Genomic DNA, 14,321 nt, shown 5'->3' with positions numbered 1-14,321 from the left:
CTATGGGTGGACCTTAGTGGGCCCACCATTCTTGGCTCTAACCCACCCAGCAGCGGCACCTCACTCCCCTCTCTGAATCCCCCATCCCACCCTGCTGTATCTCAGAGGCATCCCAGCAGCCACAATAATTCATCTTCGCCACAGACTTCCTTCTGCCATGTCCCACCCTTGCTGATGTCATTTCATTTCTCCACTGGCCGGACATGGCAGAGGAAAGCCTGGGGAGGCTGATGCAAGCGGTGAAGATGAATCGCTGTAGCTTAGGTACACCAGGGAGGGATATGACGATCCAGAGAGGGGGGAGATGCCGGTCTCTGGGGGTGTGGGCAGGTTGGGAAGGACAGAGGATTTGCTGAGCCAAAGGGGGGGGGGGGTTGTAAGGGCCCACCCAAAATAGTATGTCTGGCTAAGCCACTGACTGAGCCTGAATGCACTATCACAGTTCACATTCCTTTGGCTTGGCAAAAGCTGGAGGAGGGGCCACAGAAGGAAAAAGGTAAAAGTGGGTGGGGGAAGTCTTGACTACTGGGATCTATAAAGGTTCTTTTTCTACTATAATATTTTGGAAATCCAAGTTTACAGCCAAGGGCAGAGTGACAGTAATCTGGGCCCCCGAGCAAGAAGGGTCATGGGCCCCTACCTACCTATCAAAAATGATTAAGATAGATGGAGGCTAGGGGAGAGTGGGCCCCCTACTGCTGTGGCCCCATTGGTCAGTCCCCATTACAGCACAACATGATTTGCTATGGAATTAGATCCTGTACTACACAAATGTCACCTCTCAGCCACCAAGAAATTGTGACAGAAAGATTTAGAGGAGGTCACGGGCTTGATCTAAAAGCACATCCAAGTCCATCTTGACAGGTTGCCTACACATGAATTCATATGGAATCCTGAAGGAAGTTTTATTTGGCACAATGCAAGTATTGAGGCGTGCTCCAGATGCAGGGCCTCTGCAACAGAAGACCCTTCAGCCAGGCATACTCTCTCAATTAACTTTTAGAACGGTAATGCACCACCCCCTCCTCAGATTTTGATAATTAAACTCAACAATCATGATTATTTCAATGCCATCACTCCCAGAACAATCTACCCAAAATGCATATTTGGCCATCATACTATAGTCTTGGAAATACAAGGTAAGGCAAAAAAAAAAAAAAAAGTAGCCCCCCCCCTAGAGTTTTTTGCTGTTTTCTCAGCAACCACTTGGACTTTCAATGTGAAATTTTATAGCTTTATTTATTGTTATTATCTACTTTTATGTGCAGAATGAAATGAGATTATCTTTAAACATGGAGAAGTTACAGACTTTTTAGCATGACTACCCAGTGATTTTCATGCATTGAAAAATGTTTGCACTGTAAAACTGCCATTATTTGGGGTACCAACTTACTGTTAATGATGTCACAGTGACGTAGACTTTTGTCTGGGGAGCATTGTTGAAGGCTTATCACAAGCTGTACCCACAGTCACAAACAATCGCCAAACTGGAAGAAGCGCTGCAGATGATCTGGGACAGCCTGCCACAAGGGCCGACTGACAAGGCTGTTTAACAACTTCCCAAAGCAACAGAAGGTCTGTGTTAAAGCTGGGAATGGACACTCTGAGCATTTACAGTAACTGCGAAATTCTGACACAGTGGAGCCAACACTCAGAGCAATTTAGCTAGCTGATGACTGATTAAATCGCTTGGTTGGGGCTAGCCACTAACGTTCGGTGGTACTTAATCAGCTAAGGGCCGCTGATATTCGCAGTTAGCGGCTAACTCAAAGCCAGCTATGTTGGGGCATTCTGGGGGTGGAGTCAGCACTTGGCCACTTAAGTGCTGGTTCATAAGTATTGCCATCCTGGGACAAACCAAAGGTCCATCAAGCCCAGAATCCAGTTTCCAACAGTAGCCAATCCAGGTCACAAATACCTGGCAAGATCCCAAAAAAGTACAAAACAGCATTTAATGCTGCTTATGCCAGAAATAAGCAGTGCATTTTCCCAAGTTCATTTTAATAATGGTCTATGGACTTTTCCTTTAGGAAGCCATCCAAATCTTTTTTAAACCCCTCTAAGCTAACCGCATTTACCACATTCTCTGGTATTCATTCCTTAAGTGACCAGGTTTAGAGCATAAATGGGACCGCATAAAAGTCTGGCCTACTTTTATGCACTAGCTTATGGCCGGCTCAAAAATAACTAGATAGTCAAAGCCAAAGCTCGGACGGGGCCTGGCTTTGAATATCCGAGAATAACTCCGTCAGCAGTGAGCAAAATACTCACTGCTGCTGGCTGAATATTGGACCTATTGTTAATTGTACTGTTTGAACAACATTATTTTACTGTGTTTTACATCAACATAGTTTAAAGTAATTAAATGTTGTTTAATAGTAATACGTAAGTTTGATGACTAAATAAATATGTAAAATTTCTCATTGAAATTCAAAGCAGTTGCTGAAAAAATGGCAAAAAAACTCTAGAGGGTTAAATTTTTTTTTTTTACCTCACCTGTAACACATGAAGTGGAATATCGAAAAGCCACTTACTAAGATTTGAAAATGGCACATTCTTCCTGTCGGCAAAAAGTACGCACTGATGATTTTTTAAGGCTGTCAGGCCTTAAAATCCAGCTGCTCTTTGCTGCCCTAGGCTCCATTTACCCTGTGTTCAGAGTGAGGTTCACAACTGTCATGGAATGCACAAAATTAATTTTGTCTTTAGTTTAGCCACCCATTTATGTATCCCAGCTGACACTGTACCACCCATCTTGTCCCTGTTTATATATCTGCATTTGGCCTCTCAGGTGTATTGGAGCAAAGCATTAGTATCATAGCAATAAGATATTTCATTAGTATTATGCTTACATCATATCAGTGGCGTAGCAAGGGGGGGCGGGAGGGGCGGTCCACCCCGGGTGTCAGCTCAGGGGGGGTGCTCCCTGCCAGCTCCCCCCCCCCCCCGACCCAGTGCCTAGCCTCCTCAGCTCCCTCCAACCAGCTGAGCACCCTACCTTTAAAGAAATTTCAAAAGAGGCGAGGCGCAGCGCCTCGCGCCTGCATGTAAATGAAGCGATGATCGTCATCGGGCCTTCCCTCACGCTGTCTGTCCCACCCTCCGCTGACGCAACTTCCTATTTCCGCAAGGTCGGGACAGACAGCGTGAGGGAAGGCCAGATGACAATCCTCGCTTCTTTTACTTGCAGGCGCGAGGCGCTGCGCCTCGTCTCTCCACGGCTTTCGAAATTTCTTTAAAGGTAGTGTGCTCAGCTGGTTGGAGGGAGCTGAGGAGGCTAGGCACTGGGTCGGGGGGGTGTTGATGCGCTGAGGGGGGGGGGGGGTGCAACGGCGAACCGCCCCGGATGGCAGCCCTCCTTGCTACTCCACTGCATCACATTATAGCTCTGTTAATTGAATTTCAGTGCTGTTAAATATATATATTTTTGATCCTGTTTCATGGTAGTCCTATTAGGTTTCAATTTGCTGTATTTAATACATTTTACTATTCTTATGCTGTTAACAAAATTGTAAGTTTGATGTTAACCTTGGGTGAATCGCTTCATAAATCCAAATAAATAAATAACCTGCCTCTGAAGGAAGCACCTCCAGTACAGATCCACATGCACAGACACAGTCTTTCCCTTTAACCTCTATTCTGCTGTCCTACAGCAATCAGAGAAAGAGGCTCAGGGAAGTATGCCCTTGGAAAGGAAGAGCTGAAGACATCTTTGAAGGGCAGCATATTGGGCAGTACATGGACAGAGCCGGACTCTGGATGCTGCTTCTATTGGAACCATCTTTTTTTTGTGGGATACTTGGCTGTATGTATGTTTTTTTATTTTGTATATTGCTTGTTAGAGCACCAGCCTTGACATCCTGAGGTGCCCAGTTCAAATCCCACAGCTGCTCCTTGTGATTTTGGCCAAGTCACTTAACCCTCCATTGCCTCAGGTACAAACTTAGATTGTGAGCCCTCCTGGGCAGTGGCGTAGGAAGGGGTGGGGCGGTCCGCCCCGGGTGCACGCGCTCGGGGGGTGCCGGCCCCGCTGGTTCCCTGCTCCCTCTGCCCCGGAACAGGAAAGCAGGGAACCAGCGGGGCCGACGCAGCTCCGAGTGACGTGCACTCGGGGCGGATCGGCCCTCCCGCAGGTAAGAATGCGGTCCGGGGGGGGGGGGGGGGTGTTTCGCTCCGGAGGGGGGGTGCACCGCAGAGGGGGGGTCGCGCTGTGCTGCACCCGGGGGGGGGTGCGCAGCGGCGACCCGCCCCGGGTGTCATTAGCCCTCGCTACGGCACTGCTCCTGGGACAGAGAAATATCCAGTGTACATGAATGTAACTCACCAGGTGAGAGCAAAATTCAAATTCATACATTATGTCCAGCCTATATTCAATGTAATTTAAGCAGCCATGAATAGCTCCTATCTGGCTAAATTGCTTTGATTTATTTGTTTAAAAAGGTGGTTCATCGTCTGAATAAGCAAAAACATAAGCCAGCTAAGCACTAATATTTAGCGCAAGATAGCCAGTTATCCCAACTGAATATTACCATTTAGCGCATAGCACTTAACCAGCTATATCGCACGATACAACTGGCTAGCTGCAAATATTCAGCACTTGGCTAGCTAACTGCATCCAAATCGGGCCACCTAAATAGCAGGCCTACCTTTGGCTCCTATAAACTTAACTGGCCAGTGCGGCATAAGCCGGTCAAAAAAAACCCTGGATATTCAATCTCAGCAGCGGCATTCCTAGCTTGTTTGCCACCCAGGGTGGGTTACCACTGCAGGCGACCCCCCCCCCTTCCAAAGCGCATCACCTCACCACCTTTCCTCCTAGCAAGGGGGTGCACAGAGCATGTGCGTGGCTATCGGCTCTGCCGGTCCCCTGCCCCAGAACAGGAAGTAACGTCAGAGGGGGCAGGAGACCGGCAGAGCCGACAGCCAAGCGCCTGCTCCACGCACCTCCTTGCTGCCTGCACCCAGGATGGACCACCCCAACCGTCCCGCCTTTGGTATGCTACTGAATCCAAGTCACCAGAAACAGCCCAACGTTCAATATCCGGGCTCAGCACCAACTGCTGCAATTAGCCGGCCTGCCTTTCACGGGCTAAATATCGGCCAGTGTATGTTTTATTATGCCTCGCCTTTGGTAAGGGCGAGATATAGATAATAAACAGTTTGCATGCAAACCGTAAAAATATTACATTTAGGTAGTTTACAGGTTACAAAGATGAAAATAACATTAAAAGGAACGCAGCTTTGGAATGCATTACCACGATGTGAAAATAATAAGCGACCTAATCAACTTTCAGAAATCACTGAAGACTTATCTCTTCAATAGAACATACCACAATGACCCATCACCTGAACTTTAGTGCATTACAACTTTAACTGTCATTTTATATAACTAATGCTTTATCTCATTTATTACATACAGTATATTGTTCTGTAATTATTAATTGTATCTTTACTCTGCTATGGCAATAACCAGGGCGGAATATTGTAAGCCACATTGAGCCTGCAAATACCGGTAGGTGGGAAAATGTGGGATACAAATGCAACAAATAAATAAATAAAAATATAACTTATAAACGTGGTCCATTTCTGCATCCCAGAGCTCTCCCCGCTTAGTCTGAGTCCGCACTCACCTGCAGGGTGTTAACTGGGAAGGAGGTGATGGGAGGGAAGTCCAGGATCTGCAAATCGTGGACATGGCCATTCATGACCACAGCTGGCAGATAGACGCGGCGTGCCTTGGTGGGTACGCACACCTCGCTGAATTCGTTGTAGATGAACTGGCGGACAATGGCACTCTTTCCAACCCCTTGCGCCCCAAGCACGGCAATCTTGAAAGTTGTCACCATGCCTTCTTGCCGCAGTTCGGTGCAACGTGGCGATCGGCTCGCTCACACGGCCCGCTGCATCTGCACTGGCAGCAGAGTCTCTGTGCTGCATATTCCAGCGGCTGTGGGTTCAGCCACAGTCAGGAAGCATGCCCAGGCTGCCCCTCCACCAGGGGCTGGTCAGGTGCTGGAAAATCAACAAAAATCCCTGGTTTAGTACAGAACTATGTGCTGACCCACATGAATAGAAATTCTGTCAAAGCACAGCTACCGATTAGCGGCACGCTGAAAGGAAAGAAGCCCATTCAATTCCCATGAGCTTCTTCACATTCAGCACATGCTAATCGGAAGTGCTGCCTGGAAAATCTGCATGGAAATCATTTTCACCTAAGCGTATTCTATAAGATTTAGGCGCAGTATATAGAACAAGCTTAGTTGATATCCCAGTGCTTAAAACTGCGCACATCCATTTATACAATGAAAACGTGGCGTAAATCCTAGTGCATAGATTTAGGTGGATTGGGCCATATTCTATAACAATGCGTGTAAATTTAGGAATGCCCACAAAATGCCCACTTCCCCGCCTATAACCATGCCCCCTTTTGCCTGCATGCATTAGAATTTAGGTGCAGTGAGTTATAGCATATGCTTAGCGAGTTATGCACATACATTCTAATTATTGCCAATTAATTTAATTTAATTTTTGTTACATTTGTACCCCGCGCTTTCCCACTCATGGCAGGCTCAATGCGGCTTACATATTGTATACAGGTACCTATCTGTACCTGGGGCAATGGAGGGTTAAGTGACTTGCCCAGAGTTACAAGGAGCTGCCTGTGCCTGAAGTGGGAATCGAACTCAGTTCCTCAGTTCCCCAGGACCAAAGTCCACCACCCTAACCACTAGGCCACTCCTCCACACGTTATTGCTTTTTAAGTGCCATTAATAATGCTGATTGGCTTAAGCCAATTAAGTTATGCGCATTGTTATGGAATACACTTAGATTCAGGCATGGAACGCTAGCAATATACAGAATGCGGCAGTTAGAGCCTTATTCTATAAAGGTTATGCGCCTAAATTTACGCTCCTAAAATTTATGCTCCTATATTACGAGCATAATCTATGCTCCAAAATAGATTACACTCGTAATTTAGGAGCATAAATTTTAGGAATGTAAATTTAGGACCGTAAGCCCTTAGGGTCTTATTCTATAAAAGGTTATGCTCCTAAATTTACATTCCTAAATTAATGAGCATAATTTATGCTCCTGAATGTATGCTAAATCTATAGTATAATAGGCCCTAAATTAAGAGAATACATTTAGGAGCATAGATTACGCTCATTAATTTAGGAGGGGGGAATTCAGTATAGACCGCCCACAGCTAGATGCCGGGATGACCCGCACTAAGCTAGTTTTTTTATAAAGGCTGTTCCACACAGAATAACCTTTACAGAACAGTAGGTTAACGCACATTTCACACCTAACTGTGGGCGCAAGCTAGTGTAAACGCTTGTGCCCAAGTAATGGCAGTCAGGCGCACAAATGCAGGTATTCTGTAACACCACACCTAAATTCTGGGAATGCCACGGCCATGGCCATACTCCCTTTGGAGTTGTGACCTATGAAGATTAGGTGTACATATTATAGTATAATGTGTAGGGCAGATCGCACATAACTCCTAATGAATGCCAATTAAGTGCTTGTTAATGTCAATTATTGATTCTTTGTTGCCAGATTTTGGCCCCATCCCCCAAAACAGCAGCTTAAGCTTCACACACAGGGCTTCCCTCACACACCCAATACACTGCCCGGCAACCCAGCAGCAATGCAAGTATCTCACTCACACGCACAGAGAACAGGAGCATGACACACAACAGAACAGTGATACGGAGCTCCCCAATACCAGGAGAGAGATTTGCGACAACCTCTTCTTGGGATTTTCAGAATGTCTAGAATCAAGGCCACAAATACAACACTGCTTTAGTGTAAACCCCCTGGTGCCAGAGTGAGATATCATTACACTGCTGGAAACTTCTCAAGATATGTCACAGGGATTTCCCCAAATAACTTCACCAGCCCAGAGGATTTAACATTAAAAATATTTATTTTATTATCAAGGATGAGTAATTTGGTATTATACTTTTCATCAATACTCACAAAAATAGCACAATTTCGATTACAGATTTTCCAGTTCAGAACATAGTCAATACCCCCAACAATTTCAGATAATTATCTTATAACTATTTTCAACCATTAACCAAACTACTACTACTACTACTACTATTTAGCACTTCTATAGCGCTACAAGGCGTACGCAGCGCTGCACAAACATAGAAGAAAGACAGTCCCTGCTCAAAGAGCTTACAATCTAATAGACAAAAAATAAAGTAAGCAAATCAAATCAATTAATGTGTACAGGAAGGAGGAGAGGAGGGTAGGTGGAGGCGAGTGGTTACAAGTCAAAAGCAATGTTAAAGAGGTGGGCTTTCAGTCTAGATTTAAAGGTGGCCAAGGATGGGGCAAGACGTAGGGGCTTGGGAAGTTTATTCCAGGCGTAGGGTGCAGCGAGACAGAAGGCGCAAAGTCTGGAGTTGGCAGTAGTGGAGAAGGGAACAGATAAGAAGGATTTATCCATGGAGCGGAGTGCACGGGAAGGGGTGTAGGGAAGGACGAGTGTGGAGAGATACTGGGGAGCAGCAGAGTGAGTACATTTATAGGTTAGTAGAAGAAGTTTGAACAGGATGTGAAAACGGTTAATTTGTCTTAACTAGGTATTTGATAGTTTGTTTTCCCCTTTTATTTTTCAGATACTGTAATGGCCCCAGAACCTCAAATAGGTAAGTTCTTTCCTCTATCTTTAATCCATCTCTATTTTGTGTGTGTGTGTCTCTCTCTCTTTCATTCCTTTCTTCAGTGTGCACTTTGATTAATGACCCAGTCACTTATCTGCTATAATTTTTCTCCCAAGATATCTCTTCAACGTTGGGTGCCATTTCTTCAGCAACAACTTCTCTAGGTAAGAATCACTTTCTTCAGCTCTTCACCCTACCACTCTATCTTAACTAAATCAAAAAGAGAAACTGCCTTCCTATTTCCCATGTTTGTCTTTTCTATACTTTCCTATTGCACACATCCTTTGAGCGGAGGAGTAGCCTAATAGCTTAGTGGTTAGTGCAGTGGACTTTGATCCTGGGGAACTGGATTCAATTCCCACTGCAGCTCCTTGTGACTCTGGGCAAGTCACTTAACCCTCCATTGCCCCTGGTACAAAATAAGTATCTGAATATATGTAAACCGCTTTGAATGTAGTTTGAATGTATGTCTCTGTTGATCACCCCACCCCTCACCTATCCACATCCATCCTGTTAGAATATCAATGATATGCTTTGATGTCCCCATGCATACCTCCTACCCACCCCCATCCTCCCACCCTGTCAGACTGTCATAGTAATGCTTGAATGTTTTCACTTATATACACTGTCAGCTAGCACATTTGCTTATTTCCGATCTGACGAAGAAGGGCAACCTTCGAAAGCTAATCAAGAAATGTATTAAGTTATGTCCAATAAAAAAGGTATCATCTTATTTTCTTTTCCATGTTTTATTTTGTTTGATTTCTATTGATAACCTTACACAGCTCTGAAATCACGAGCTGGCATCCTGGCACATACCCGCAAGCCTCCCTCTGAGCAACCACTGCACATGTGTGCAAGATGTCTACGATGATGTCATCGCAATGTCACCCTCAGGCCCAGCACTAGGCCCAAACAAGACTGGGGCCTTTCTTAGACTGTCTCCCAGAGCTGCTGCACTCTCCGATGGCATAGAACAGATGCGGCTTCACCGGACATGTGACCCGACCCCCCCCCCCCCCCCCGCCCGGGACACCTACAACACAGGCCTCACCCTCAAAGCCACCCAGGACTGGCCCTAAACCTCAGGGGCATCAGGTACATAAATTGAAAAAAAAAATTTTAACTCATCTGGGTTACATTAGGATATAAGTTCAAAACAAGGATTAGCCAAAAAGTCTCTCCTGGTACTGGACAACTTGGAAACTTTGGGTATATCTCAGTGGTGTAGCCAGACAGCCAATTTTAGGTGGGCACAAAATTTTCTCTGCCCTACCCTACCCCCACCTCAAAATATAAATTACTCTCTCTCTGAAGGTGGCCAGAATTCCCTTTTACCAAGCCTGGTAGGCAGCAGCATCGTCCCTAAGCCACTGATGCTGGCACCCCGTGCACGTTTAGTTGTTGGTGGCTCAAGGATGCTGTCATCAACTGCAGAGCTTGGGAGAAGGGAGTTCTGGCCGTCTTTGGATGAATTCTACAGCTGGGGATGCAAGGGTCGTTTTTCAGATGGTCGTCCTCGGTTTCCATTATGGCCGAAAACCGGGGACGACCATCTCTAAGGTTGACCTAAATGTTGAGATTTGGCCGTCCCCGACTGTATTATCGAAATGAAAGATGGACATCCATCTTGTTTCGATAATACAGGTTTCCCCACCCCTTCACCGGAACTTCCTTAGAGATGGACGTCCCCGTTCGATTATGCCCCTCCACGTGGCAACAATATCAAAATGCTTACTAACCAAACACACTATGAATCAATTTATTGCATCAACATATGTAATTTTTTAAAATTTTTAAACACAATGAGGCATCATATATGGCTCTAAAATAAACTACTGGATCTCCTATAGTGCTATGATTAGCAGCAGTACTACAGTGCATAGCTATTCTAGATCCGAAGCTCTCCAATTTGTCTTAATCATTTGAATCCAATGTCTATTTTTATCTTCTACATAAAAATGCACTTCTACAACAAACTTTTTTTTTTTAAACAACAAAACAGAGACCAGATCACTTATCTGAAAATGCAGATTACAGCATTGTAGAGACTGGATCAACACACTGGCAGACCCTCATCAAACACAGAACAAGGGATCCGAAATTATAAATAAAAATATTTAGAAAAAAAATTGATCTGGGAACCCCATGAATTTAAACTTAGCATGTACTATAACACTGGAGAAAGAAAAACAGTAATGCATTTCCTTTTCTACTGGACACAATACAAAGACATTTACTATGCACATTTACTAAAGCTAACATATTCCATTTAAAGCAATCAAAATGAAATTTATTTTTCTGTCTTTGTGGTCTGGACATTTTATTTTTCCTTCATGTTGGTTCTGCTTTCTCTTTTCTGCTTTCCTGTCTGCCGTCTGCTATTTCTTCTTCAAGTGGCTGCTGTCTATTTGTCTCTTCTCCTCCCTCTTGTCTATTCCCTCATTACACCTGCCTCTGACATATTGATAGTTCCATTTTAGCTCTTTCCTCTCTTTTTTTTTCTTTTCTGCTCTCTGTCAACTCAAATTTCACCCTCTATCACCCTTCTCCTCCTTTTTACTCTTCAGCCATCTATCAAATTTTCATCTTCTCTTACCCAGTAGCTCTCCCATTACCCATCTCAAACTTTCCCCTGCCCTCCATTCTCTTTCATCTTTAATCTAATCCCAATTACCATATTTCTACGGTATAATTACTATCCTCTCATTCATTTTCTTGCCACCTGGCCTCTCCTACATGATTCCACCATCCCCTCCATCCTTCTAGCCCAGCAGCTGCTCCCTCTTTCTCCTCATCTCCACTCTTGTAGCCTGAGATCTCCCTGTCCCTTCTCTCTTCCCTCCTGCTCGCTTCCCCATTTCTCCAGCATTTCTCCCCCTCTCTTCCCTCACCCCCACTGTCTGGCATCTCTCAATCACTCCCTTCTGCTCCTGGATCCAACATTTCCCTCTTTCTCTCCTCTCCTCTCCCTCATCTACCCCCATGTCCAAAATCTCTCCATCACTCCTATTGTCCACCATCTCTCTTTCCCTCCCCTGTGCCCAAAATCTCTCTACCCCCTCCCCCATGCAGCATTTTCTCCCTTCCTCCTGTCCACTCCCTTATCCAACATTTCTGCATCCCCCCCCCCCCCCCCCGTGCACCATCTCTCCCTCTCCTCCAACCCTATGTCTCAACATTTCTTCCCCTCTCACCCTCCATGCAGCATATCCCCCTCCTCTCCACCCTTATGTCCAACATAAGAGTAGATATACTGGGTCAGACCAATGGTCTGTCTAGCCCAGTATCCTGTTTTCCAAACAGTGGCCAAGCCAGGTCACAAGTACCTGGCAGAAATCCAAATTGTGGCAACACTCCATACTACAAAGCCCAGGGCAAGCAGTTGCTTCCCATGGACTTTTCCTCCAGGAATTTGTCCAAACCTTTTTTAAACCCAGATATGCTAACCGCTGTTACCACCTCCTCCGGCAAAGAGTTCCAGAACTTAACTATTCATTGAGTGAAAAAATATTTCCTCCTATTTGTTTTAAAAGTATTTCCATGTAACTTCGAGTGTCCCCTAGTCTTTGTACTTTTGAAACAAGTAAAAAAAAAATGATTTACTTCAACTCGTTCTACACCACTCAGAATTTTGTAGACCTCAATAATATCTCCCCTCATCCGTCTCTTTTCCAAGCCGAAGAGCCCTAACCTCTTTAGCCTTTCCTCATACGAGAGGAGTTCCATCCCCTTTATCATTTTAGTCTCTCTTCTTTGAACCTTTTCTAATTCCTTTATATCTTTTTTGAGATACAGCAACCAGAACTACTACTACTTAACATTTCTAGAGCGCTACTAGGGTTATGCAGCGCTGTACAGATTAACAAAAAAGAACAGTCCCTGCTCCAAGGAGCTTACAATCTAATGGGCGAAATGTCAAGTAGGGGCAGTCCAGATTTCCTGAAGTCTAGTCCCAACAGTAATACCCTGTAATTCCAATCCACGAAAGCTCTTTGAATTCCCTCTTCCTTATCCACCAGCTGTCCTGTCCCTCCTTTAATACGGGTTATAACCTGTTTCGCAGACCTGTTTCTCACCATAGTAGCCAGCAGTTTCCCCGTTTTGTTTCCCCATCTATGCAGACGATACTTAGCATAATACTCAAGGTGTGGACGCACCATGGTACGATACAAAGGCATTATAGAATTTTCGGTATAATTCACCATCCCCTTTCCTAATAATTCCTAGCATCCTGCTTGCTTTTCTGGCCACCGCCGCACATTGAGCAGAACATTTCAGCGTATTATCTACAATGACACCCAGATCTTTTTCTTGAGCGCTGGCCCCAAAAGTGGACCTAGCATCAGGTAACTGTGATTCGGATTATTCTTTCCAATGTGCATCACCTTGCATTTGTCTACATTAAATTTAATCTGCCATCTGGACGCCCAGTCTTCCAATTTCCTAAAGTCTTCCTGCAATATTTCACAGTCCACACGTGTTTTAACAACCTTGAATAGTTTTGTCCAACAATTCTCTCCTTCCCTCCCGATGTCCAATAGTTCTCCCTCTCTCAACCCTTCATGCAGCATCTCACTCTCCCTCTCACCCTTATGTCCAACATTCCTCCCTCTCTCACCCCTCTCACTCTTCATGCAACCTCTCTCCCATCCCTCCACTCCTATGTCCATTTCTCCCTCTCTCATCCCTCTCACCCTCCATGCATCATTCCTCCCTCCCCTCCACCCTTATAGCCAACAATTCTCCCTTTCACCTTCCATGCAGCATCTCTCTCTCTCTCCCCTCTCACCCTTATGTCCAACATTTTTCTCCCTCCCCTCCTTGTCCAACATTTCTCACTCTCTCTCCCCTCACACCCTCCATGCAGCATTTCTCCCTCTCTCATCCCTCTCACCCTCCATGCAGCATCTCACCTTCCCTTCCCCTCCACCCTTATGCCCAACAATCATCCCCTCCCCTCCCATGTCCAACAAATATTCCTCTATCACCCCCACCACCACCACGCATCTCTGCTTCCCTACCCCACCTCATAACTTCCTTCTATGAATGGAGGGAAGCAGGCTGGGCTCCCGTGGTCCTACATCGCCCTCCTTAAAGCATCATTCTTGCTTGAACAGGTCCCTAACAGCGGCACCAGCAGCAATTCTCACACACTGCCTGCCGCTAAGCCGGAAGCCTCCTTTCTGCCACGCCCCACTCCCGTCGCCTAGTCAGAAACAGGAAGCTGTGACAGAGGGGGGTGGGATGGAGCAGAAAGGAGGCTTCTGGTTTAGCGGCAGGCAGTGCATGGGAATCGCCGCCTCTGCCACTGCTGGGAAACCTGTTCACGCATGAGCGACGCTTAAGGGAAGGAGATGCAGGGCCACAGGAGCCCAGCCTGCTCCCTTCCATGCCAGCTATATTAAAGGTGTAGCACTGCTGGATGAGCCTAAGCCCCACTGGGTGGGCCCAGGCCCACCTGTGGCTATGCCCCTGGTACATCCTGGGAAGTGCACACACATACTGGCCCATCAGACAACAGAAGTATAGGTTCCCCTCCCCCCTCCAACATCCACAGAGGGGAGCAAGTCCTACACATACACACATAGAGGGGAGTGTGTCCTATACACACACACAGAGGGGAGTATGTCTCAGACACAC

General features: G+C 45.8%; 1 protein-coding gene across 2 annotated transcripts in view; it reads right to left on the bottom strand.

Annotated features, from left to right (window-relative positions):
• Positions 1-14,321, bottom strand: part of RASL10B (RAS like family 10 member B) — a 127,322-nt gene that overhangs the window by 44,399 nt on the left and 68,602 nt on the right. For both annotated transcript variants that reach the window (XM_030185576.1, XM_030185577.1), the window contains exon 2: positions 5,631-6,012. In XM_030185576.1, coding sequence (XP_030041436.1) covers positions 5,631-5,846 — 216 coding nt within the window. In that variant the 5' untranslated portion in view covers positions 5,847-6,012. The remainder of the gene's footprint in view (positions 1-5,630; positions 6,013-14,321) is intronic.

The sequence above is a fragment of the Microcaecilia unicolor genome, chromosome 13, assembly GCF_901765095.1.
Source record: "Microcaecilia unicolor chromosome 13, aMicUni1.1, whole genome shotgun sequence".
Taxonomy (NCBI): domain Eukaryota; kingdom Metazoa; phylum Chordata; class Amphibia; order Gymnophiona; family Siphonopidae; genus Microcaecilia; species Microcaecilia unicolor.
The sequence above is the reverse complement of the archived record's forward strand: the minus strand, read 5'-3'. Positions and strand labels throughout refer to the sequence as shown.